Raw genomic sequence first — 23,274 nt, 5'->3', positions numbered from 1 at the left:
CTTCCCACTTCAGATTTTGCTGCCCATTCAGTCCTGTTGGCAAGTGTTAATTACTGCAGCGTCTTCTGGATCTCTCCTTTCCTGCTCCCCAGAACACAGTGGATACTCTGATAAATGACACCATGGCACCTTCTACTTCTTCCTTCTAACACAGTTTATAATTTTCGGCAAATGATTTTAGGTTTAACGTGTCTCCCCTGAGAACTCATAAGCGTCATTAGAATATGAAGTGTCCAACTCCTGGGCTCAAGTGGTCTGCCCACATTAGCCCTCCAAACTGCCAGGATTATAGACATAAGCCATTGTGCTCGGCCTATCATTTGTTGTTTAATGTCTATGTTTACTGTATAGACTGTGTACTCCCTTAGAACAACAGCAGGACTTTGGTCACAGCTCTCTGGCAAGTTCCTAGCACATAGTAGGCATAAAATACATAAATGCTGAATGTTTAATAAGTCAGTAAATTCATTTTATTTGAGAGAACCTGAAACTTAAAGAAATGAAAACAATTGTCTAAGATCATACACCCAGCAGAGTCAGATTCAAAATTAGTTCTAAGTCCAAAGCTTGTCTCTTGTCTTTTACTTTTTTCGTCTAAATCGGAAGTACAGAGAAAATGCTATTTGACTTATCAAGAAAGAAACTATTCGTTCCCTTAAGAGAATAATTGTAATAGAGAGGCGAGGCATTGTTTAATAGGTGGAAACAGGACCGAGAGAGGAAAGGTGCAGATGGGTGAGTGTGTGTGAGTTTATGTGTAAGGAGGCATAAAGCTTACTCATTCTGTATGTCTGCATGTTGTGTCTGAAAGGGGTTGGGCGCGAAGGGGTGGAAGGCAACCGATGGAAGCTGAAGTTGGCAGTGAACCATTCATGCAATGCAGATACAGTCAGTGCTTTGCTCCGAAGTGCGAATCATATAGAAATGGCATAAGGAGAGTGTGTCTCCCCAGCGTGAGCAACACGTTTTCTTTTCTTCCCACAGGATTGGGCACATTCTGGTTCCCTGGAATGTGTGTGAGTTCTCAGTACCGTGGTTACATCATATCACTTAAAGTTGTTTCTTCAATGAGTTTAATCTTCAAGTCAAGTTTATAAAGAAAGGCTTTTTGAGAGACACTTGTTTATTTATTAGGTAAGGTCTGAACTTGGAGAACCTTAGGTTTCTAATTTGTAAGTTGAGGGTATTAATAGCTAACTCTGTAGCTCCAAAAAGTGCTCTTAGGCTCACAGATAAGTTATTATCTTAAATTATAATATAATATGTTTATAAAATATTCTATCACATGTTATTATAATATAATATAACATAATATGTAATTTATATTATATACTATAATATATTTATAATATTTTATGGTATTTTATAATATATATTATAATATAATTTAATATTTATAATTTAATATAATATCTAATATATAATATAATATAATATATATAATATTTTATAATATATTATAATATATATTATATATTTAAATATAATATAATCATAATATAATATAATATAATATACTTATAAGATATTATAATATTATTTATGAGTGCCTAGTACATTCCTCACAGAAGCTGGAATGTACCAGGCACTCAAAAACCAACAGCTGACCTTGAAGTTTGTGATAAAAGTACAGATGTCCATTTTTCTTTCTATGACTTCTTTTTCCTTTATCAAATATCTTCAAATGCATCTTTAAATTCATCATCTCTACCTCCCGTATCTCCTAGACTTCTTGGATCAAGGGAACTCTTTCAGTCCTCAAATTGTGATCTCTAAAGCATCCTGTCAGTGAAGTAGGCAGCTAATTTGGGCTCCTCAAATTAGACACGAGGTAGAAGAAAGCTTTTGAACTTGGAAAAATAATATGAAAGATAACAAAGGTCTTGGAAGATAGTTATAAAATTTAATGCAAATCAAGGTAAGTTGAAGAAATGTTACACTGAAAGCATGATGATAGTGTTCATGGAAAGAAGGAAAGCAGATCCTTTGGAGAAGGGGAATGAAACATCTTAGAACACAGAAATCCTACGGACCAAAGCTGAAAGTGAAACACTGAGAATAGTCATGGTACTTGCTTGTTTCCCTAATGGGTTGTTGTGGCTCCAGGGGTGACTCCATGGAAACCAACCCTAAGTGGGGTAAAATGTGTGAGGGCGCAAGGCCTTGCTGCTGAGATTTGTCCCCCAGAAGCCCATCTGGGAATAGAGCAACTTTCAGAGTCAACTATTACGCAAGTGTTTTATCACCTGCTAGTTACTAGCAAACATCAGGAGCATTTTGTATATTTCAGGAACAAGTAGCAAAACCAACAGGGAGACTGAAAAGCCATCTCATTACTGCAGATGTCAGTCGGCTAATATTTTGTCTTTTTCCCCTTGTTTCCAGAGCCTAAAGTAAGCTGCAAATTAGGCCGGTCTGCGTCGACATCAGGTGTGCCTCCTCCGTCGGTCACTCCTCTCAGGCAAACCACTGACCTGCAACAGAGCCAGGTACCATCATCGTTAGCCAGTCGTGATTGACTTCGTGTGATGCACCTTGCCAAATGCTCCCCACCTCTGTCTGTCCTGTGGCTGTAGACAACTTTTGCATTTGCTTTTATTTTTCTATGTGTGTATGGATTGGGGCGTGGGGGATGAGTTCTGGCAGTCTGTGTTTTCATCTGAAAAAAAATGTCTTTCTTCCTTGTGATTGGTGGTAAACCTTTCTTTGCTGTTTGTTATCAAATCGTTTTTGTCTCTGGTTTCCATCATTCTGTAATATAAATGTAGTAAACTTGTACTATATGTATTGGCTTAGTGATTATTTTTTAAAATTCTTTCTCTCTTTCATGTTTTGTGTACTTTTATACTGTCTCTGAAAATTTATCAATATTTGATAAATTTATCTACTTTGTTTTATGTAGATTTCTTTTTAAATGTTTTGTCCACAACACTTGCACAGATGTTGTCAATGAATTTGTACATATCCTTAGCTCTTATCCTATTATACTGTAATATTTTTGGTGGTTTTATTTTTATTTAGCTTGGAGCATGATTGTAAGACACTGTTGAATATTGATGTCCTTTTAAATATTCATATCCCAACTCATTTGGATTGAGTATGGCAGCTAGTCTTTCTTCTTTCTTAGGCTATAGAGACAAATTGACTGGCCATATAATCAAGATATTTAACAAAAACTGCAGATTAATAAGGCAACCCTTAAATAAATGACTTTTCTCTCATATATCAACAATATCAGAAATGTTCTCAGAAAGGGAATGTGAGTGTTCATGCATGATAAATGAGATCTCAGTTATCACTTGGAGAAAAGAGACAAGAAATAAAGGCATAAACTGAAATGTCATTTAATCTTTACAGTATAATATGTTGCTCTGATGTTCATTTGGGTACATGGTTGTGGACGGGGAATTAGTATGAGGAAAAATCACTGCACATAAATGTCCTGTCTTTAGCTCACCCAACAGGAATTCAATAAGTTAACTTAATTTGTGAGCCTTAATTGTTGTTACTGTTAAGTATTATGGGGGTTAAGTAGGGTGGTGTCATTCTGGAGTGATTCCTCTCTGCTTCCCAGCTGTAATCTTTGCATTCATGAAACCCTTCTGAAATAGTAACTTATAAAACAGTGACGATACCTCCAAGGGAACTGCCCATTACTTATTAGCAAATTACATATTTGTCAATTATTTTAAATGCCAAGCTGTTCTAAAAACATAACTAGGTAGAATAATTGCATTTTTTTCTAATGAGAGACATTGCACCTCAGTATTTTTATCCGGCTTAAATATGCAAAGTATTTAATTTATAAATATATAAGGTATCTACAAATGCAAGGAATGAGAAGCTTCTCTCAAGGGCATCTCAAGTACCATTTAGAACTTCTTGTGTCTTAATTTAAAATGTTAAATGCCTTCATAATGAAATGTACCAACTTAAACACTTTTTGGATATAAAAGAAGTAGAAACAGTAAGACACTGAATAAAATAAATAAGATAAACTGCCAACCTAGCTGATGAAAGCTATTCCAAAAATATTATATTTACCAACATTCAAAGTTTAAAAACATTGAGTACCAAAGAAGGGAAGTTTAGCTAATTGACAGAGGATTGCTCTATACAATCAAGTTTTCAAATTTATGGTCCCTGCTAGCATACGGCCCTCAGACTCTCAGAGAGGTTTTGTGTTCCCTGTTTTTTGCTTTTTTCCTAATTGTCTTTAGAGCTGTTTCACCCTACGCCACTTCAAACTCTCAATGAAAGCAGGGTCCTGGGGTAAACTTCCAGAATAGAGACAAGATGTACTCTTTGTGCCTTCATCTTATCATCCCTTTGCTCACCTGATGGGACATTCTTCATTCTTCAAAATGTATCAAGGGAAAAAGCCTAGTGCACTATTTATATGCTGTTAGTTTCCTTACCCACTGACAGAGATTCTGACACACAGTCAGATCATACATGGGCTGTCAGAGCTACAAATTAGAAGACTGGCCTCTGGGCTTCTTCTCTGCAGCTTACACCCAGTTACGCTATATATATATATATATATATATATTTCTATACTCTAGAGGTGAATTGGTAAGCATAGCTCATGTGAACATTGTTCTAAAGTCCTATGACTTAGAATTCAACTAAAGTCAATAAATATTTATTAAAAGTCCCTTTCTCACCTAATTCCTGTGCCTCAACCATAGTGTTGACTGAGATATCTCTTTAAATTACGATCAGGATGGCTCAGGAATGCAAGACAATGGTGGAAAGATGAGCAAAATGGTTGAATCTAACAATAACTATTCATACCTAAACAAGGATAGGGAACACCTAGCATTATCAAACAATCCCTCTGGTCACTTTTTAAGCAGTTTTGCATCACTAAGACACCTGGTTGTTATTAAAAAGCCAGAATTCTTAATAACAGATTCATAAACTTCATACTAGGAAAATCACTGGAAACCATGCAATCTATTTAAAACAAACAGAAGGCCGGGCACGGTGGCTCACGCCTTAATCCCAACACTTTGGGAGGCTGAGGCAGGTGGATCACCTGAGGTTAGGAGTTCCAGACCAGCCTGGCTAATATGGTGAAACCCTGTCTCTACTAAAAGTACAAAACATTAGCCGGGCATGGTGGCACACACCTGTAATCCCAGCTACTTGGGAGGCGGAGACAGAATGGCTTGAACCTGGGAGGCAGAGATTGCAGTGAGCTGAGATTGCACCACTGCACTCCAGCCAGGTCAACAGAGTAAGACTCTGTCTCAAAAAATAAATAAATAAAACAAAACCAGTCACTAACCTCTAAAATAATTCCAGTGGTGCTTGTCTGTGGAGAAACCTGGCCTTACGAAGGCTATGACATTTCAGTCACATTACAAGCATTATCCTTCATGCAGAAAGATGTGTGTTACTTTTCAGATTGTTGTTCTCATCCCATCTCTATTCAGTTGTCTTGGTCCTAGTTTGCCACTTACTGTTCCGTGTCGTGGTTGAAGCTGTCTAAGGCATGCTGCAGGTGGAGGCAGGTGGGAGTGCTTGACGTCACTCCAGCAGAGATTCTCAGAGGTGACCAGAGTGACTGGCCCCCATGCCCCATGGGCTGGGGGCTAATAGTGACAACCCACCACCAGAATTTGTGTATAAACAAAGGGGAAAGTAATGTTTGCTTGACTTTGCAATCAGTTTTAGCTTCAGGTAACTTCAGCAGACATAAGATCTGTAGAAATGTGTAATTATATCTGACTGGAGCCTCAAAATACATAAAAGAAAATGGAAAACTCTGGAAAAAAATATGAGTTCTGAAGCATTTAGAGTCTTCTCCAAGACACATATTATTCTCTGACACTCAGGGAGATAAAAATAAAATTTTAGTCTTTCTTAATTTGCTCCTGAGCAAATAGGGCTCCTGGGCATGGGGCTTTTAGGGACATTTTCCTGGAACTTCCTTGCAATACAACCATGTTTTGGCATTTGCCTTCATAGAAATTTTCAGAAATCAACTGAGTTTTTGTGCCTATCATTAGAAAGTTAATTTATTTTCTCAGTTAAAAAAGTCAAACTGCACCAAAGTCATGTATTGAACTTGGAGCACATGTTACTTTTTCTTTTTCGTCCTCTAATAGAGTAGAAAGCCATGTATACAGAAGAAAGAGATGTGAAAGCTCTTAGAGACAGCAGATGATGTTCATGTGATTCCTCCATCTCTGGCTGATCTCAGCTTCCTTCTTCAGTGATCACATTGGAGGTAGTGCCGTCCATACTCTTACTGCACAGGTGATGGTATAGAAACTGAGGCATAGGCCATGTCAAACCACGCTTTTCTGCAAGAATGGAGCAGCTAAGGTGCGTCTTCAAACAAAACTGCAGCTCTCCTTGGAAAAATGTTACCAAGACGTGTTTGAATTTGTTTTCCGAGGAAGGAAAGGGGAGCCACAGCCTCCACTACACACAAAGACACACACACACATGTACACACACACTCACTCACAAACACATTTTTGTTTTAATGGCAGATTCTCATGTCAAGGAATTACAAAGTTAAGAGTGACCCAAGTGTTGAACTGAAATCTCAGGTTCTTCGGAGGCTTGTTTATCACTCTAACCTGAATTATATCTGATCATCCTTGATTTAGGGGAGGGAAGTAAGCAAAGGTCACTTGTAATTTCCTTTGGACACACATTCCAAAGTTTGATGGACCAAATCTCTTTAGAAACCTACACAGAGTGCTTAGAAACCACATAGTGCTTTGCCATGGTCTCTGTGGGTCCTGCGTGTCGTGTGATACTTGCGTCCTCACCACCCCGGACAAAACTTGCCCAGCCCGGTCCCTTCTGCATACTTAATAGATGTTATCCAGAGTAGTAAGCCCCGTTCCTTTCAACTTGCCCCTTTAGGATTACTTGGCAGATTCTTATCACTTTTCATAGTGGCGCCCTGGTCTCTCACCAAGCTCTTAACTTCCCCTTTGCTTGACGACCTTGCTGGAGAATGAGAGCCTGCCAGGGCTGCCTCTGGAGCAGAGAAGATTCTTCCTTTCCGTGGACTCCACAGCTATGCCATTAGGCCAGCATCAGCCAGCATTCCTGGATAATGGAAGAACATATTAGGGGGTCCACAGCTTGATGCATATCCAAAGTATATTTCTGAACGTGCTCAGATGCCAGAGTTGTTTTCTACATATTTAAGAAAAGAAGATAGACAACTCAAACATAGGGATGTGGGATCAGTACATGTGAAGACTAAGGTGAAGGACTTACGTGAATTTCTTTGCAAGGACTGTGCACAGTTCAGAGGTATTCCTCCGATGCCCTGCACAAAGTGAGACTCAGTCATCATTTGGTGACTTACTCAGCCTCCCTCTCCATACATCTCTTTTTCTAAATACACGTCAGAAAACGATTTTCTTGAACAATTTGATTTTGTTCCTGTTCTTCAGTCCTTTATACTTCCAAAGCAGGGTCTGTGAGTTCTGAGCTTTCACTTAACGTTCCAGATGGGACATTTGCACATCAAACATGCCTAGGAGCCTACAGAGGGTGAGAAAGGCTAACAACAAAGGGAGGCAGGAGAGTAAAGCCTAGAGTGTGAAATGAGGGCATAGAAAGAAATTCCTTTACTTTGAGACAGAGTTTTTCACTCTTGTTGCCTAGGCTGGTGTGCAATGGTGCGATCTCAGCTCATTGCAACCTCTACCTCTGAGTTCAAGTGATTCTCCTGCTTCTGCCTCCTGAGTAGCTGAGATTACAGGCATGTGCTACCCTGCCTCGGTCTGGCTAATTTATTTGTATTTTTAGTAGAGACAGGGTTTCACCATGTTGGCCAGGCTGGTCTCAAACTCCTGGCATCACGATCTGTTCACCTCAGGCTCCCAAAGTGCTGGGATTACAGGCGTCAACCACTGTGCCCAGCAGGAATCTAATTTCATCTCTTGGGTGCCCACCCCAACTCTGAATAATGTAATCTTAAAAGCTGCAAAGCTGTATACTCGTTTAATTTTTGCCTTCAATAGGATCATGCAGAAAAACAAAAACAAGTCCTAAGGGCAATATGGGAAACCTCTTTCAGTTTTGCGTAAACCTAAAAAAAAAAAAAAAAAAAAGGAAAAGAAAAAAGAGAGAGACAAAAAGAAAAAGTAAGAACAAAACCCAAAATGCTGTAAAGCGTAAGGGTAGAGAAACACCAAAAATACTTTCTCTTTAGAATTCTCAGGCTACAGCAGGAATAGACATGACTTGTTTTGCCAGAATCATGCATGCTTTAGTTAAGTCCCTTGTCCTATAGACCAAGGACATTTTATCTGATTGGTTGGATGCATTTTCAAGTGCCTCCTACCTTGAGACTAAGGTTTTACGGTGGACAGGAGAAAGCAGTGCTGTAGCGAGAGAGCCACAGAATACGTAGTTGGGGAGTGTGTACCACCCTGACTCCCTGAGACCAAAGGGCCCTTCTCTATCCTCTGCTGCTCAAGTGTTGAACAAATGCGTTTTCTCTTTTTTGGGGGAAGGGATTCTGTGACATTCCAGATTTTCTTATCAGACCTGAACTGAGAACATGTTTTCCATGCCATTTGTACCTTTGTACAGCTGATTTGATTGTATGCTCATGATTACATCACATGATGGAAATGGAAGAAAAGCAGAAACAACACCACAGAACAGAAACAGCAACATCTGTACTCATTAACACACAGCATCTCACCACCACACAGCTTCTTTCAGGCTGTGAGATTGATGTTAAAGATGGCTATTACTTGCTTTCTTCTGCATACATGTCAACTTTACACATATTTCCAAACATGAAAATCCCTAACAGGAGGACTTGGAACACCCACACCAAGTTCACAGTACAGTATCCGCACCATGTTTGAGAAGTATTTATCTGTACTAACTTCAAATTGTAAAATAAACTGTTACATTAACACAGATGATGTTATAAAGAAATTATGCTTATTTGTTATAAAAATGATATTTACCAAAGAATTTGGATCTAGCCCTGTGGAATGTGGAATAAATTCATATTACAAATAAGAATGTCAGTGGCTAAGTGGCTCTATTACCAGGTGGTATAGCGTAGTTGCATTAAAACAATGCAAATACAAAAAAAATACATGAAAAAGCGTTCTCTTATGCGTGGTTTCTATAGACCTGTCAGATTGTTTTATAGTAATGTTAGGCTTTAGTTCTTTATGGCGCTCCCTATGAACTTTAATTAATGTCGTATTTAAGGCAGAAAATAAAATTTGTTATTACTTTTAAATAGCAGCTGAATCCAGGAATATATAAAATGAAATGTTGGAATTATTTCCTTTCTATTTTCATACAAATAATTCAGATGGTGGTAACTCTTTACAACTTAGCTGCATTATGGCCTGAGTAATTTACATATCATTTAGCCATTACATGCTTATTAACTTTTATATACTTTATGCAGCAGAATATTTGGGGGTCACTTTTTTAAAGCCCAGTGGTCCCAAGATCAGTCTCTCAGTAACTCCATTGTAGAGTGAAATAAAACAAAACGAACTCATGCCTGTCCCCGACAACTTTGTCATGTATCCTGTCAGAGCATAGAGGGCATCAGAAGCAGGATGTTCTCTAAGAAGTCTTGAACCAATTGACAAATAAGGTTGGGGATTGGGCCCAGTGGACTCTTAGGGTACCTGTTGTCTGACTCGGCTGTCCCTGGTACTGGTGTGTGTTTCTCTATTCGGCGTCAGAGATCAGAGTTATCAACTTAACCACCAGGGCTGCAGGTGTGAAGTAACAGATGTACGCACTCCAGCCTTCTTTACCGTCTGGAAGGGATAAAACGTTATTCAGGGTTCTTAGATGAAGTTTGCATAATGTACCTTATGTGCCACTTACTGACAGCTCTGATGTGCTTACCACGTGCCATGACGGGGCTCAGAGCACACCTGCCTCATTGTAGGTATGTGCTACTGTCCTCACTGATGGGTACGATTATTATCCCACATCACAGCCAAGGATACCAAAGTGAGTGAGGTTACATGCCTCGTCCAAGGTTTCATATTTATTGGATGGCAGAATATATGATACTAACCACTCAAAAACCTGAGATTTACCACTCAAACCCTAACATTAGCCACTCAAAAATGTGATATTCTCCACTCAAAAACCCAAGATAGACAAAAACCTAAGACTTACAGGAAGTAAAGATTTATTAGAATCTTGCCTCCATAAATTAGTGGCTGTTGCTGAACCTTTCAGATTCTGGGGGTGTTACTGAGGAATGAGATCACATAGGTGTGTAAAGTCCTGTACAGACATTATTTCTTGAAAAATATATTAATTCTTTCTCCTTTCCCTAATAGCTTTTCCTCTTTTCAAAAAATTCAACTCTCCTGCTTGCTGGAAAATTCTAAAGAGGAGAGTTCGGTGGTATTCCAAAGACAGTAGTCACTGAAGGATGATTGGTCCACCTGCTATCACCAAGCTGGTATAGAGCTGCTAGTGCATGGTGATAAGAAAAAGCAGACAGATTTCTAGTTGGTTCTATCATGATTTTAAATTCTCATGGACAGTACATTTCTTTATTGCCTGCACCTGGGGAAAATTGATTTCCCCCCTTGGTACACCACAGGAGTCGATTATATTCATTACTCCTTTCACAATTTACAAAATTAGATGCTGACTTATTTACCATAATAGGGAGTCTACATGTGGCATTTCTTCTTACCTTGCAGGTCTCACATGTGGGTTGGAGGCAAAGTAAGTAGAAATTGGCTACAGGTAGCATTTCAGAACTGTCAGCTCTCCTGCCCCAAAACTCCTTATTCACCTCTTTGAATTAAGGTGTGAGTAAATAAAGTGAAAACATTATGTCTATATAGGGAGCTATTATCTGCTAGGGTCAGGAGAGGGGTATACAGCCACAAGATACTTTTTTTTTTCCAACCTCAACACCTCTACATTTACTTAAAGATGCCCCATACCAGTTTTAAATGCCTCTTAAAAAAAAAAAACCTGAAAGCATTCACATTATAAAATGTATAGATTTAACTACTAAAATCAATGTCTGGCTTCAGAGGGGGTGGGCCAATCCAGCCTGTGAAAACGTAGAACACTAGGTGGATTCATGGCGCCACCTAGCTTCTGAAGTGCACTTTGCATGCCATACTTGGCTTTGAAAACTTGAATGAAACAAAACTCTTTTATGACTGAGAAAATATATGTGTTGCTTGGGATAATAAGCAACTGCCTGTAGAAATCTATGACAACGTTTTCTGATGGTGTTTGTTTTGAATTTTTTTCCATTACTTTAATCTTGCAATTTTAGGTTCTCTAACTTTTAAATAGTACGACTTTTAAAATAATACTTTAAGGAGGGGGAAATGACTCACAGCTAGTGATCTCAGCGTGCTATGCATTATTTATGAATATGTGTAGCTGTTTGCGTTAGTATTTATGACATCTTCCGTGCATTGTACATCCCTTAATTCAACCTGAATTTCCAGGAAAGGAGATCATTATCCCTCTTTTGCCGACAGAAAAGGAAAAGAACAGAAAACCCATGACTGCTTAAATGGAAGAATTCCTCCTTGATTTATTTTGTTTTCCATTAACATGTTTGAAACAGATAGCTTGAGAGTCGTTTCCGAAAAGAGTATTCTTTCCAACTTGTGGGTAAATTTATCTTCAACTTAAATTGCACGCGCGTTAGGAATAAATGTTTACATGCTGTAGAACTGGCTTAGAGTTACACTACACTTCATTGAGAATAATAAATATAAATACATCCTTGCCATGAGTGTTTTACTCAAGAAGCACTAGCGATCTGTAGCATTAGCACCCAGCTCACCTGCTGAACAAACCTTTGTTTTTCATTCTGTGCTGCAAATGAGCATTATCCTTCAGGTTGAAAACACTTCTCCAAATAAATCAGATTCCTAAAATAGCTTTGGTTGAGGGCTTCTTATGTGCTTGGCAAAGTGCTCGGAATACTCTATTATCTAATATTGTTCTTACAGCATATGCCCATTTCACTGATGAGAAAACTGAGGCTAGAGAGTTTCTGTTACCTACTGAAGGTCTTATAACCCGTGAGTGACTGGCTATGTGGACGTGAGATATAAAAACAGGTACTTCTGTCTACCAAACCCCTGATTTATTCATAGTTGACTCTTATATAGCTTCCTTTTTGAATTTGCTCTTTCTTTCTTTTTTTATATTTTTGAGATGAAGTCTAGCTCTGTCACCCAGGACGGAGTGTGGTGGCACAATCCTGGCTCATTGCAACCTCTGCCTCCTGGGTTCAAGTGATTCTCCTGCCTCAGCAGGAGTAAGAAGTAAGATGGGCACAGGACACCAGTACAGAAGGGGACTGGGGTCACTCCAGCAACTTTGTGATTTCTGCTTTTTTTTCTCTTGAATCCAGACAAGTCTCACAAGATGACTGTATAGTTTGATGACAGGTTTAGCATCTCTCACCCATTTTCCCAGCTCCTGCCTCAGCAGGAGAATCCCAAGTAGCTGGGATTACAGGCACCTGCCACCATGTCCTGCTAACTTTTGTATTTTTAGTAGAGAAGGGGTTTCATCATGTTGGGCAGGCTGGTCTCAAACTCTTGACCTCAAGTGATCTGCCCACCTCAGCCTCCCAAAGTGCTGGGATTACAGGTATGGGCCACTTCACCTGTCCTGGAATTTGCTCTCCTTCTAAAACTTACCTTCCTTCACTTTCATTCATCATTTATTTAGTTACTCTTCCATTTCCCAGATCTTGCCTTTTGACTTTTTGAGACTAAAATTTCATAGGAGAGAACAAATTCAAGTAGGACTTCAACTAAGCAGAGTGCCATCTAAGAGCAACATCTCCAAGGTTGAGATGAGGTTGGGAATATAACTCCTGGAAGAAAGCTAAGTTTCATTCATTGGTTATTATTTTTTTGTGAACCATGGACTAATACAATGAGACATCAGCCCTGCGGGTGCACATGTGTCTGTGAATATAAACACTTGAGCACACCTAACGCTTTCCACATTCTGAAAAGAAACCATCCTTGGCCACACATGCACACATGGATATCAGCTTCCAGAATACTGGTATAGATTTAACCAACAACGCACTAAAGACCAAGATGGATTCACCAAGATCTATCTGGCTTCTGGGCTTCTACAGCAATCCTGCGAACAGTCACTTTAAAGTGGGAGGGAGGATCCCCAACTATACTGTCACTTCAAAGCATTTGTTTTCTAAAGTAAATGCTGCATTAGAGCTAGTTAATAATCCCTCCTTGTCAGCTGTTTTGACAGGGACGGTGTTTGGAATTCTGCATTTAATGACTTCCTTCCTAGAAAATGGGAAAGTTATTTGAAGGACCAAAAGGTGTCAAGAGTAATCCTATCCAACCCAATCAACTTTGCATATGAAAGGGGTAGAGGCTTTTCAGGAGAAACCAACAGAGCCAAAGTTGCTTATCATTCTAGGAAGGAACACAGTCTGCCTTGTCCCTTGTCTGATATAAACCTAAGTAATGAAACAAGGTACCTACCCTTGGAGAAATGGAACACTCCTATCCGATGATTGCAGGCTCCAAGCCTCGTGGAATTTCCAAGTATTTTGATTTCTGCATCCATATAAAATAAATAATGAATACAAAAGCACACTTTGGATCAGAAGGGTTAAATGTGTTTATTTTCAGTCATTTGTTTATTCCAAACATGGGCTATTTTTAACAGTTTCTTTAAGTAAAAGAGTATGAAGCACTGTCTCTACTGTAAACATCTATGGAGCATTAAAGCGAAGTAAGATGGGCACAAGACACCCATACAGAAGGGGACTGGGGTCACTCCAGCAACTTTGTGATTTCTGCTTTTTTTTTTTTTTTTTTTTAATCCAGACAAGTCTCACAAGATGACTGTGCAGTTTGATGACAAGTTTAGTGTCTCTCACCCATTTTCCCAGCTCCAGCCTCTAAACTCACCCTCTCTGCCCAGATTCATACTCCACAGCAGCAAAAGAGTGATCATAGTTTACTTTCTCTATGCAAAAATGCTTAAAGGCTGCTCATTGCCTGCAGCATGAATAATGAACAACTCTGCTTGGATTTCAAGGCCCCGTGTGACCTGGCCCTGATCTTCCTGTTCAGCTTCCTTATCCATCACCTGCCTCCATTCACCTGCTACACCTCAGGTCATGCACACACCTGCCACAGTCTGTCTTACTTTTAAATATTCCCTGGCACGCCTCCTAGAGTTGCCTGACCCTTCTTCTTGGAACTTCCTCCCTAGTCTTTGACCCCTGGCAAACTAGTGTTTATTTTTCAAGTCTGAGATCAAGTGTGCTGTCCCATCTGCAAGTTTTTTCTCTCTTTCCCAAGCAGCTCTCCCTTCTCTGTCTCTTCCCTGTACTTACCATCATCACCATGAATGGCCTTATTTTTGTATCAGAGGAACATTGTCTGAGGAATGTTACCCTTTGTTCTATTACGCAGTAAAGCAGTGTGGGGAAAGTCAGGCTGAGTAAATTTCTTTACTATCTGAGTTTCAAATTTGCTGATGAGCAGTGGAAATTGCAAAGGAGGGGATATAATATTGCTCATGTTTCTCAAATATAATTGACCATGAAATACCTTTTTCATTTGTCCGAGGTGCATGTATTGATTCCAAAAATTAGGCTTGTAATTGTTTACATTAGAATGGAGCTTCTTGAGGGCTGAAAATGTCTACTTTTATCCTGGAAATCAATTGCTGTCTTGATACATATTGAATGAATAAATAAATACTAAGGGTGGAAACAGATTCACATGCCATTGCGTAATTGTTGTGATACTTGCAGAGACATTGGGGCTGATGGCTGTGGCTTTGCACACAGTCCTCACATTGGCCCATTCAGCCAGTTATTTACCAGTTTTATCTACTTACTGAGGATGAGAAAGAAAAATTAGAGAATAGAACCGAAATTCAAGTCTCACTGAGAGTAATAACCAATGACTGCACTTCATATTGGAAGAGAACTCTCTACTAAACTCATTCCTCAACATTTATTTTTTTTATTATTTTTATTTGATTTATATATATACTTGAGATGGAGTCTTGTTCCATAGCCCAGGCTAGAGTGCAGTGGTGTAATCTAGACTCACTGTGACCTCTGCCTCCCCAGTTCAAGCGATTCTCCTGCCTCAGCCTCCCAAGTAGCTGGGATTACAGGCACCTGCCACCAAACCTGGGTATTTTTTTTTTTTTCCGTATTTTTAGTAGAGACAGGGTTTCTCCATGTTTGCCAGGCTGGTCTCGAATTCCTGACCTCAAGTGATCCACCCACCTTGACCTCTCAAATTGCTGGGATTACAGGCATAAGCCACCATGCCAGCCCTTGTTCCTAATTTTTTTTTTTTTTTTTAAAGCAGGTGTAGGCCGGGCACAGTGGCTCATGCCTGTAATCCCAGTGCTTTGGGAGGCTAAGATGGATGGATCACCTGAGGTCAGGAATTCAACACCAGTCTGCCAACATGACAAAACCCCATCCCTACTAAAAATACAAAAATTAGCTGGGTTTGGTGGTGGGCACCTGTAATCCCAGCTATTCAGGGCAGGGCACTGAGGCAGAACATTGTTTGAATCTGGGAGGCAGAGGTTGCACTGAGCTGAGATTGTGCCATTGCACTCCAGCCTGGGTGACAGAGCAAGACTCCGTTTCCAAAAAAAAACCAGTTCACAAATATTAGAAGAAACAGCATGTCATAGAAACAATTCTAGAAAGACATTCCATACTTGAGTGATACAAGCATATATTTAAGACAGAACATGAAGTGTAATTGAAGTAAATTAAGACATTTATAGTCTTTGAGAACAGAAGTGATTATGAAGCCTTCTCTCCACAAATAACTTTATATAGGATTTTATCTTTGTAAATAGCACAAATCTTACATAATTTCGCCATACATTTTACTTAATTTTATTTAGATTTCCTCTTTACAAAATTTTGCATAAATTTATTGAAGCTGAACTTTTCTTTCTTTTCATTTTTCTATAGTTCTGCCCTGGCTTTGCTGCGCAGGTGCCTTAAACACATGGAGACCGCCTCCTTAGGTGATTTAACACCTGGTACATGTCCACAGAATCTTTAAAAATACTCTTGCAGCTAAATTCAAATACAAAGGCAAAAAAAAAAAGTTTTTAAGTGTGAAAACCCTCAGTGACCAACAGCCATTCGCTACTACAGTCTATTCAGTCTATTGAACCAAGAGAGGGTCTCTCTCCTTCCTGTCCTGTTGGTCTTCTCAATATGAGTCTCAGAAATGAGAGCCTTTTAAGGTAACTGATTAACACGCATGAGCTGTGTGACAATTTCTAAAGCTACCAGGAGAGGGCAGCACATCATCTTTCCCTAGCTCCTTTTTAAGTAGGGAGGAGTCCTATGTATAGGTCAAAGCAGGAGTGGGATTTTTAAATACCCACCACCCAGATAGACAGGAGGTGAGGAAGTGAGGCAAATGGGGTGGCCTGGAGTACAGCACATCAAGACCTTCTTTCCTTTTTATTCCTTTCCCTCCTTTCCAGGGGCTTTGGGTGGAGTGGCTGCACCTGGGGAAAAAGATACTGTGGAGGATGCTGTCAGGTGCAAACTTTCTTTCTTTCTTTCTTTCTTTTTTTATTGCATTTTAGGTTTTGGGGTACATGTGAAGAACATGCAGGATTGTTGCATAGGTACACACATGGCAGTGTGGTTTGCTGCCTTCCCTCCCCTCACCTGTATCTGTCATTTCTCCCCATACTATCTCTTCCCACCTCCCCACTCCCCCATCCCTCCCCCATTTCCCCCCAATGGACCCCAGTGTGTGATGCTCCCCTCCCTGTGTCCATGTGTTCTCATTGTTCAACACCCGCCTATGAGTGAGAACATGCTGTGTTTGATTTTCTGCTCTTGGGTCAGTTTGCTGAGAATGATGGTTTCCAGGTTCATCCATGTCAAAGGACACGAACTCATCGTTTTTGATGGCTGCATACTATTCCATGGTGTATATGTGCCATATTTTCCCTGTCCAGTCTATCATCTATGGGCATTTGGGTTGGTTCCAGGTCTTTGCTACTGTAAATAGTGCTGTAATGAACATTTGTGTGCATGTGTCCTTATAGTAGAATGATTTATAATCCTTTGGATATATACCCAGTAATGGGATTGCTGAGTCAAATGAGATTTCTATTTTTACGTCATTGAGGAATCGCCACACTGTCTTCCACAATGGTTGAATTAATTTACACTCCCACCAACAGTGTAAAACTGTTCCTATTTCTCCACATCCTCTCCAGCATCTGTTGTCTCCAGATTTTTTAATGATCGCAAACTTTCTAATACTGTACTGGCAGCCTTAGATGCCACAGCTCTGAAAACAATCATCTGGGGTCTCAGTGAAAGGATAGTGTGAGTAAATATAACTTTTGGCCACTTCAGCTTTTATTTTTTTCTTTCTCCAAAGCCTCCAGGCTCTAAAATCACCTACCTTAATGCAAGATTATTCACCCCATGTGTCCCATGTCACCTATGTAGCCTTGCTTCTCTTGCACCATCAAGCAAACACCAATAACTGAACTATATCACTGTCATTGACATTTTGCCACCATCAACATTAGTACTCATTGATGAAAAGAGTCAAACTCAGTAAAATATTTGAAGAGATTTATTCTGAGCCAAATATGAGTGACCATGGCCCATGACACAGCCCTCAGGAAACCCTGAGAACGTGTGCCCAGAGTGGTCAGGGTGCAGCTTGGTTTTACACATTTTAGCGAGGTATGAGACCTCAATGAAATACTTTTAAAAAATACATTCGTTTGGTTCAGAAAGCTGAGACAATTCAAAGGCGGGGGGGCAGGGGGTTGTAGTCTAGGCTATAGGTAAATTTCAACATTTTTTGATTGATGATTGGTTGAGTTTGTTTAAAGACCTGGGATCAATAGAAAGGAAATATTCAGGCTAAGATGAAAGATTGTGAAGACCAAGGTTCTTTTGAAGTCTTAATGTGGCTGCCCTTAGAAACGATAGATGACAACCATTTCCCATTCAGACCTTAAAGGTGTTAGACTCTTACTTAATCTCTTCAGGCTTGGGAGGGCCTGGACAAAAAAGGTCTAGCTACCTTAATAAAGATTCTTTACAGATGCACATTTTCCACCCACAAAGGACAGCTTTGCAAGACCATTTCAAAATATGGCAGAGAAACATGTATTGGGGTAAAATATTTTGGCTTTCTTCTTTGTAACATAAAGTTATGCCTGAGTCAGACTAGAAAGTAAGTCACAGTATATAGAGTTAAATAAATCCCATCTGATGAGAATCTATGGTTTGTAGGGCATGACTCTTCAGACCCCTTAGATAGCAATTTGTGCAAGACAAAAAAATCAGAGCTTACTCTGCAAACTTCAGAATTTACAAACTGCCTTCATGTATTCAACCAACAAATGCTTGCTGTGTACCTGCTAAACATCAGGTATCTGCTAGATGCTTGAGTTTGAAGATGGTTGATACAAACTCTTGTGTTCAAAGAAAATTCAGCCCAATAAAGAAGCCAAATATATATGTGTGAATGTAAGCATAAATAATATATATGTATTTAATAAGAGAAGGTAGAAGGCCTTTACAGTCAGTAGTAAGACAATTCACAAAGGAGTGAGAGTCTGAAGTCATACAATTTGTCAGAGAAATGTAAGCAGTTTGGCATTATAGGATTAACAAATATTGAGATGGGAAAAACTGTAGAAAAAAATGATTAAGGGATGAAGAGCATGTGCTAAAGCTCTGGGAGAATTAGAAACCATAAGCATGATCATTATTACTCTGATTTTGAGGAAGCTCATTCACATAAAAAGTCTAGTCAGCAGAAATTTGCTAAGGCGCTGTCTCTTTTTAATTCAAATTTTGATTCCCTGAGATCATCTTTCTTAAGCCTCAGATGAGAGGGGGATTGTAGAAGACAGCCCTTCCCTCAACAATTAGCATTACAAAAGAGGACATTCTTAACCCAAATGAATCTTCAACGGATAGAACACTTAAGAGCAGTCATTCCTTTGTTTCACATTTTCTTTTTGAAAAATTTCCAATGACGGAAAAGTCGGAAGACTAGGACAATGTGTATACTTTTAAACACACACAATTTTTTAAGTCATGTCACTTCATCACTGAATACTTGAACATGACTCTCCTAGGACCAAGCGTATTCTTCTAAACAATCAGACTCAAAACAACAGGCAGGTAATTTATATTGATTCACTACTAAGATCTAATATAAAGGGAATTTTCTAATCTCTACAAATGCCCCAATATTACAACCCCTCCCCAATCTGGGATCCAGTCAAGGATACAACATTACACGTAGTTTTCACAGTTTCTTTCTTTGCTTCTCCAAAACTCCTTGAACCACAAATACTTCCCAATCTCATTAGTCTTGCAAGATACTGACATTTTCAGGGTTCAGAACAATTTTGCTTTTTTTCCAGAACGTCCCTTAGTTTAATTCATCTGATTAGACTGGAGTTCACCATGCTTAGCAAGAAAACTACATGTCACGACCTTCTCCGAGAGTCACACAGCAGAAGACGTCAGTTGGTTTCATCACTGGGACTGATGTTTGAACACAACATCATTAAGACTCTCCTCTAGATATGTCCACTTGTTATAAGTAAAATTTTCAATGCCACAAAAGAAGTAGGACTCGAATATAAATTTCCTCAGCAAGGCAATTTACTTCTAGAGAAGGGTGTTATTCACAGATGGAACAATGGCAAGCCCACACCTGGATAAGGGAGGGGAAGGAGTATTTATGCCTGATGGAGGTAGCCCCTACTGCTGTGTCGTTCCCCTACTGGCTAGAGTTAGACCGCATAGTCTAGTCTGATTCTGTTTGGCTATTTTAAAGGGAGCAGGGGTACAAGCCTGAGTGGCGGGGTGGGTAGTTTGGTGGGAAGGACAGTTATGGGCAGGTCAGAGCAGATAAGCAGGGTTCCAAGCAGGTGACCAGAGCAGGTGACCAGGATGAGTTAGGACAGGGCAGGGGACCAGGGGAACAGATGTGAACTACTGATTAGAACTAGTGGAAAAGGTTGTTTACTGAAACTACAAGGAAGTTAAACTTTAAAATGGAGAATTAAACAATAAGAGAGCTGAACGTACTGACATACTGATTCTTTGAAGAGAAACTTGGGATTCACCGTATCTAACACACTCTAAATATTTTGTGTACCAGGACGCTGTGGCCATGAGGGCTGCCTTAGGGTTTTCCATCAGAGGATCAAATCAGTTGAGTCTATTATGTTTTTTGTATTTTCTCTCAGAAAAGGAAGAAATCTATATTTTGTTGATGTCTGAGTATATCTGGCCATCACAACAATCTTACAAATTATAATCATTATTCCATCTCTGATGAGAAAACTGAGAAACAAAAGGTCAAGTGAAATCTCATTTTCACAGAGTGAGTAATGGCAGATCTGGGACTTGAACTCCTCTCCTCTCACTCTCAGTGCACTGCTCTTTCCTGTGTGTGTCAACTGCACTCTCATGGGTATTCTAGAGACAATACATACTGAAAATTTCCTATGCAGTTCATCACCACTAGAGGGAGGAAGAGGATCTCCAAAGTTAACATGTCTGTGTACATCTGGGCTAGAAATTATTTGACAAGTCAAACTATTAATGCAGGGTAACGTTTACACAGGAATGAATAAAGAAAAAAATTATTGTGTCCTAATTTGTGTCCCTTACTTTTTTTTTTTTTTGCTTCTTATAGCTTAAAACTGATCACATTGCATTAACCATAGACATGATAGAGGATGATTAAAGATAAGTATGAATACCAAAAAACTACAAAATTAAGGTCTGACCCATATTTTATTCACAGTGAAGTTTCAGGCAGGAACATGCAGTTGGCTGTTCTTTTACAACATATATCATCTACCTGAGGCATAAAGCATGTGGTACCTGAACTTACAGAGCAGAGGTTATTACTATTTCTCATGAGTCTATCTCTTTCTTTTTAAAGAAGAGATCAAAAGTCATTATAGCAAATGAATTTGGCTTTTTGTTACCCAGTGTTGTTTCAAAATTAAAGGCCTCAACATAGGTTTCTGCATATCACATCTTTATCTACCACAAATAAGGTGTCAATATTTAATTCATCGCTTAAAAGCTCATTTCTATGGACAAAAATGGGCAAAGCTGATCTCTATATATTTCAACTGACTATGTGTTATAAAAATACAACCTATCTAGAGATAAAACTGGAAGCTTACATTTTCAATTACTTACGTGGTTCACGCCTGTAATCCCAGCAGTTTGGGAGGCCAAGGTAGGTGGATCACCTGAGGTCAGAAGTTCAAGACCAGCCTGGCAAACATGGTGAAACTCCGTCTTTACTAAAAACACAAAAAATTAGCTGGCATGGTGGTGGGTGCCTGTAATCCCAGCTACTTGGGAGGCTGAGGCAGGAGGATCCCTTGAACCCAGGAGGCGGAGGTTGCAGTGAGCCAAGATTGTGCCATTGCACTCCAGCCTAGGTGACAGAGTGAGACTCTGTCTCCCAAAACTAAAAAATAAAAATTAAAAAATACAATCATTTAGTGAGAAAAAGAAGAAACACAGTATTGTAATGTCAATCCTGTGAAAACAAGTATCCAGACTTACTGAGAAGAGCTCAATTTGTTCTATAATTTGAAACCACTGGGAACTGCTAAAGTGAAAAATAAAAAATCAAAATTTTATTAATATTTAAAATGCTGAAATGGAGAAAATTCAAAGTAGCATTCAGTTCAGTAGTAGAAAATGTATAATTACACTGGAATTTTTTTTTTTTTTTTTGAGACAGAGTCTTGCTTTGATACCCAAGCTGGAGTGTAGTGGTGTTATCTCAACTCACTACAACCTCCGCCTCCCAGGTTCAAACAATGAGTAGCTGGGATTACAGGCGTGTGCCACCATGCCCAGATAATTTTTTGTGTTTTTAGTAGAGATGGGTTTTCACCATGTTGGCCAGGCTGGTCTCGAACTCCTGACCTCAGGTCATCTGCCCTCCTTGGCCTCCCAAAGTGCTGGGATTACAGGCATGAGCCATTGCACTTGGCCTATGCTAGACTTTTAAAAGAGAAAAATAACAATTTTTATTTTTGTTCTGTTCAGCAGTCAGATGATGTGCAAAGGGCAAGAAGGTTAAATAAATAGATATTATTATTCAAAGCCTCAATTTGTTTGAAACCAGTGTGAGCACACCTCCTCTATGGAGAATCAAGTTGTTATGAAGTACATATAGGTTGCAGCGATTCACCTTACATGAGGTGAAGCTGAAGAGCTCTTCAAAGGAAGACATTTGCTTTGCACATTCTGTCCCATTTAAACACTTTCTGCTCTAAACAGAAATAGTATTTGCAGGTCCCACTTTGGAAGGTTTTAGAGATAGGTCATGATGACTTCCTTTGACCAAATACATTTCATCCAAAATTGCTATTGTTCTGTATCCTTGGCCTTTGCAGTTGGTGTACGTAGACGCCAAGGAATAGAAAGGATTACAGCCATCTGGTTCTCATCTCCACCAAAGAGGCAGGTTTAACTAGAGGAAATGGTTGCGTGCTGTGGTGTCAAGTTATTTTTATTAGACCTGAAAGCAGAACCCTGGACTATTTTACAGGGAGAGATCATGGAATCTTTCCTTTGGAGACCTTTAAAACCACAGTAAATTTCCATATTGGTGAGACGATACTAGTCTGATTCTGCCCAACGCAAGGGAAAGGATTACTATATGAGTCTTTAAGCCATTCCAATGTAATTCTGCAGGAAACTCTAAAAAAGACCTTATAAATGAATAGCCTTGGTTAGGATTTTTATACTCTTATGTCACCAGAAAGGGGTGCTGTTGCATCAGTTATGTCCTTCCTAGGAACATGATTTCAGTATTACACAAAAAAAAAAAAAAAAAAAAAAAAAAAAAAAAAATCCTACATAGGCTTTCAGAAATCATTTTGGCAGCATTAAGCAGTAATTCATTGTTTATCATGTGTTTTGGAATGACAAGAATCTGTATTAACATCAATACTGCTAAGATTTCTTTGGACTGTTTGCAGGCATACCCTGGAGATATCATGGGTTTGGTTCCAGACCATGGCAGGATAGTGAATATTGCAGTAAAGCAAGTCTCAATATTTTTTTGGTTTTCCAGTGCATAGAAAAGTTATGTTTACATTATAACGCAGTTTATTAAGTCTAAATATTATGTCTAAACAATGTACATATCTTAATTTAAAAAGTACTTTATGCAAATGATCGTCTGAGCCTCCATC

The 23,274-nt window shown here is 39.2% G+C and overlaps 1 protein-coding gene across 3 annotated transcripts in view; it reads left to right on the top strand.

The window, feature by feature from the left end:
- The window catches only part of NYAP2 (neuronal tyrosine-phosphorylated phosphoinositide-3-kinase adaptor 2), a 303,720-nt gene that overhangs the window by 247,121 nt on the left and 33,325 nt on the right, over nt 1–23,274 (top strand). For 2 of the 3 annotated variants that reach the window (XM_003925465.4, XM_074398947.1), the window contains one exon: nt 2,386–2,489. In XM_003925465.4, the coding sequence (XP_003925514.1) occupies nt 2,386–2,489 (104 nt within the window). Of the gene's footprint in view, nt 1–2,385; nt 2,490–6,116; nt 21,774–23,274 lie in introns of those variants that run through there. The other variant, XM_074398948.1, reaches the window with a different exon arrangement.

This window comes from Saimiri boliviensis, chromosome 5 (assembly GCF_048565385.1).
Source record: "Saimiri boliviensis isolate mSaiBol1 chromosome 5, mSaiBol1.pri, whole genome shotgun sequence".
Classification (NCBI taxonomy): domain Eukaryota; kingdom Metazoa; phylum Chordata; class Mammalia; order Primates; family Cebidae; genus Saimiri; species Saimiri boliviensis.
The sequence above is the reverse complement of the archived record's forward strand: the minus strand, read 5'-3'. Positions and strand labels throughout refer to the sequence as shown.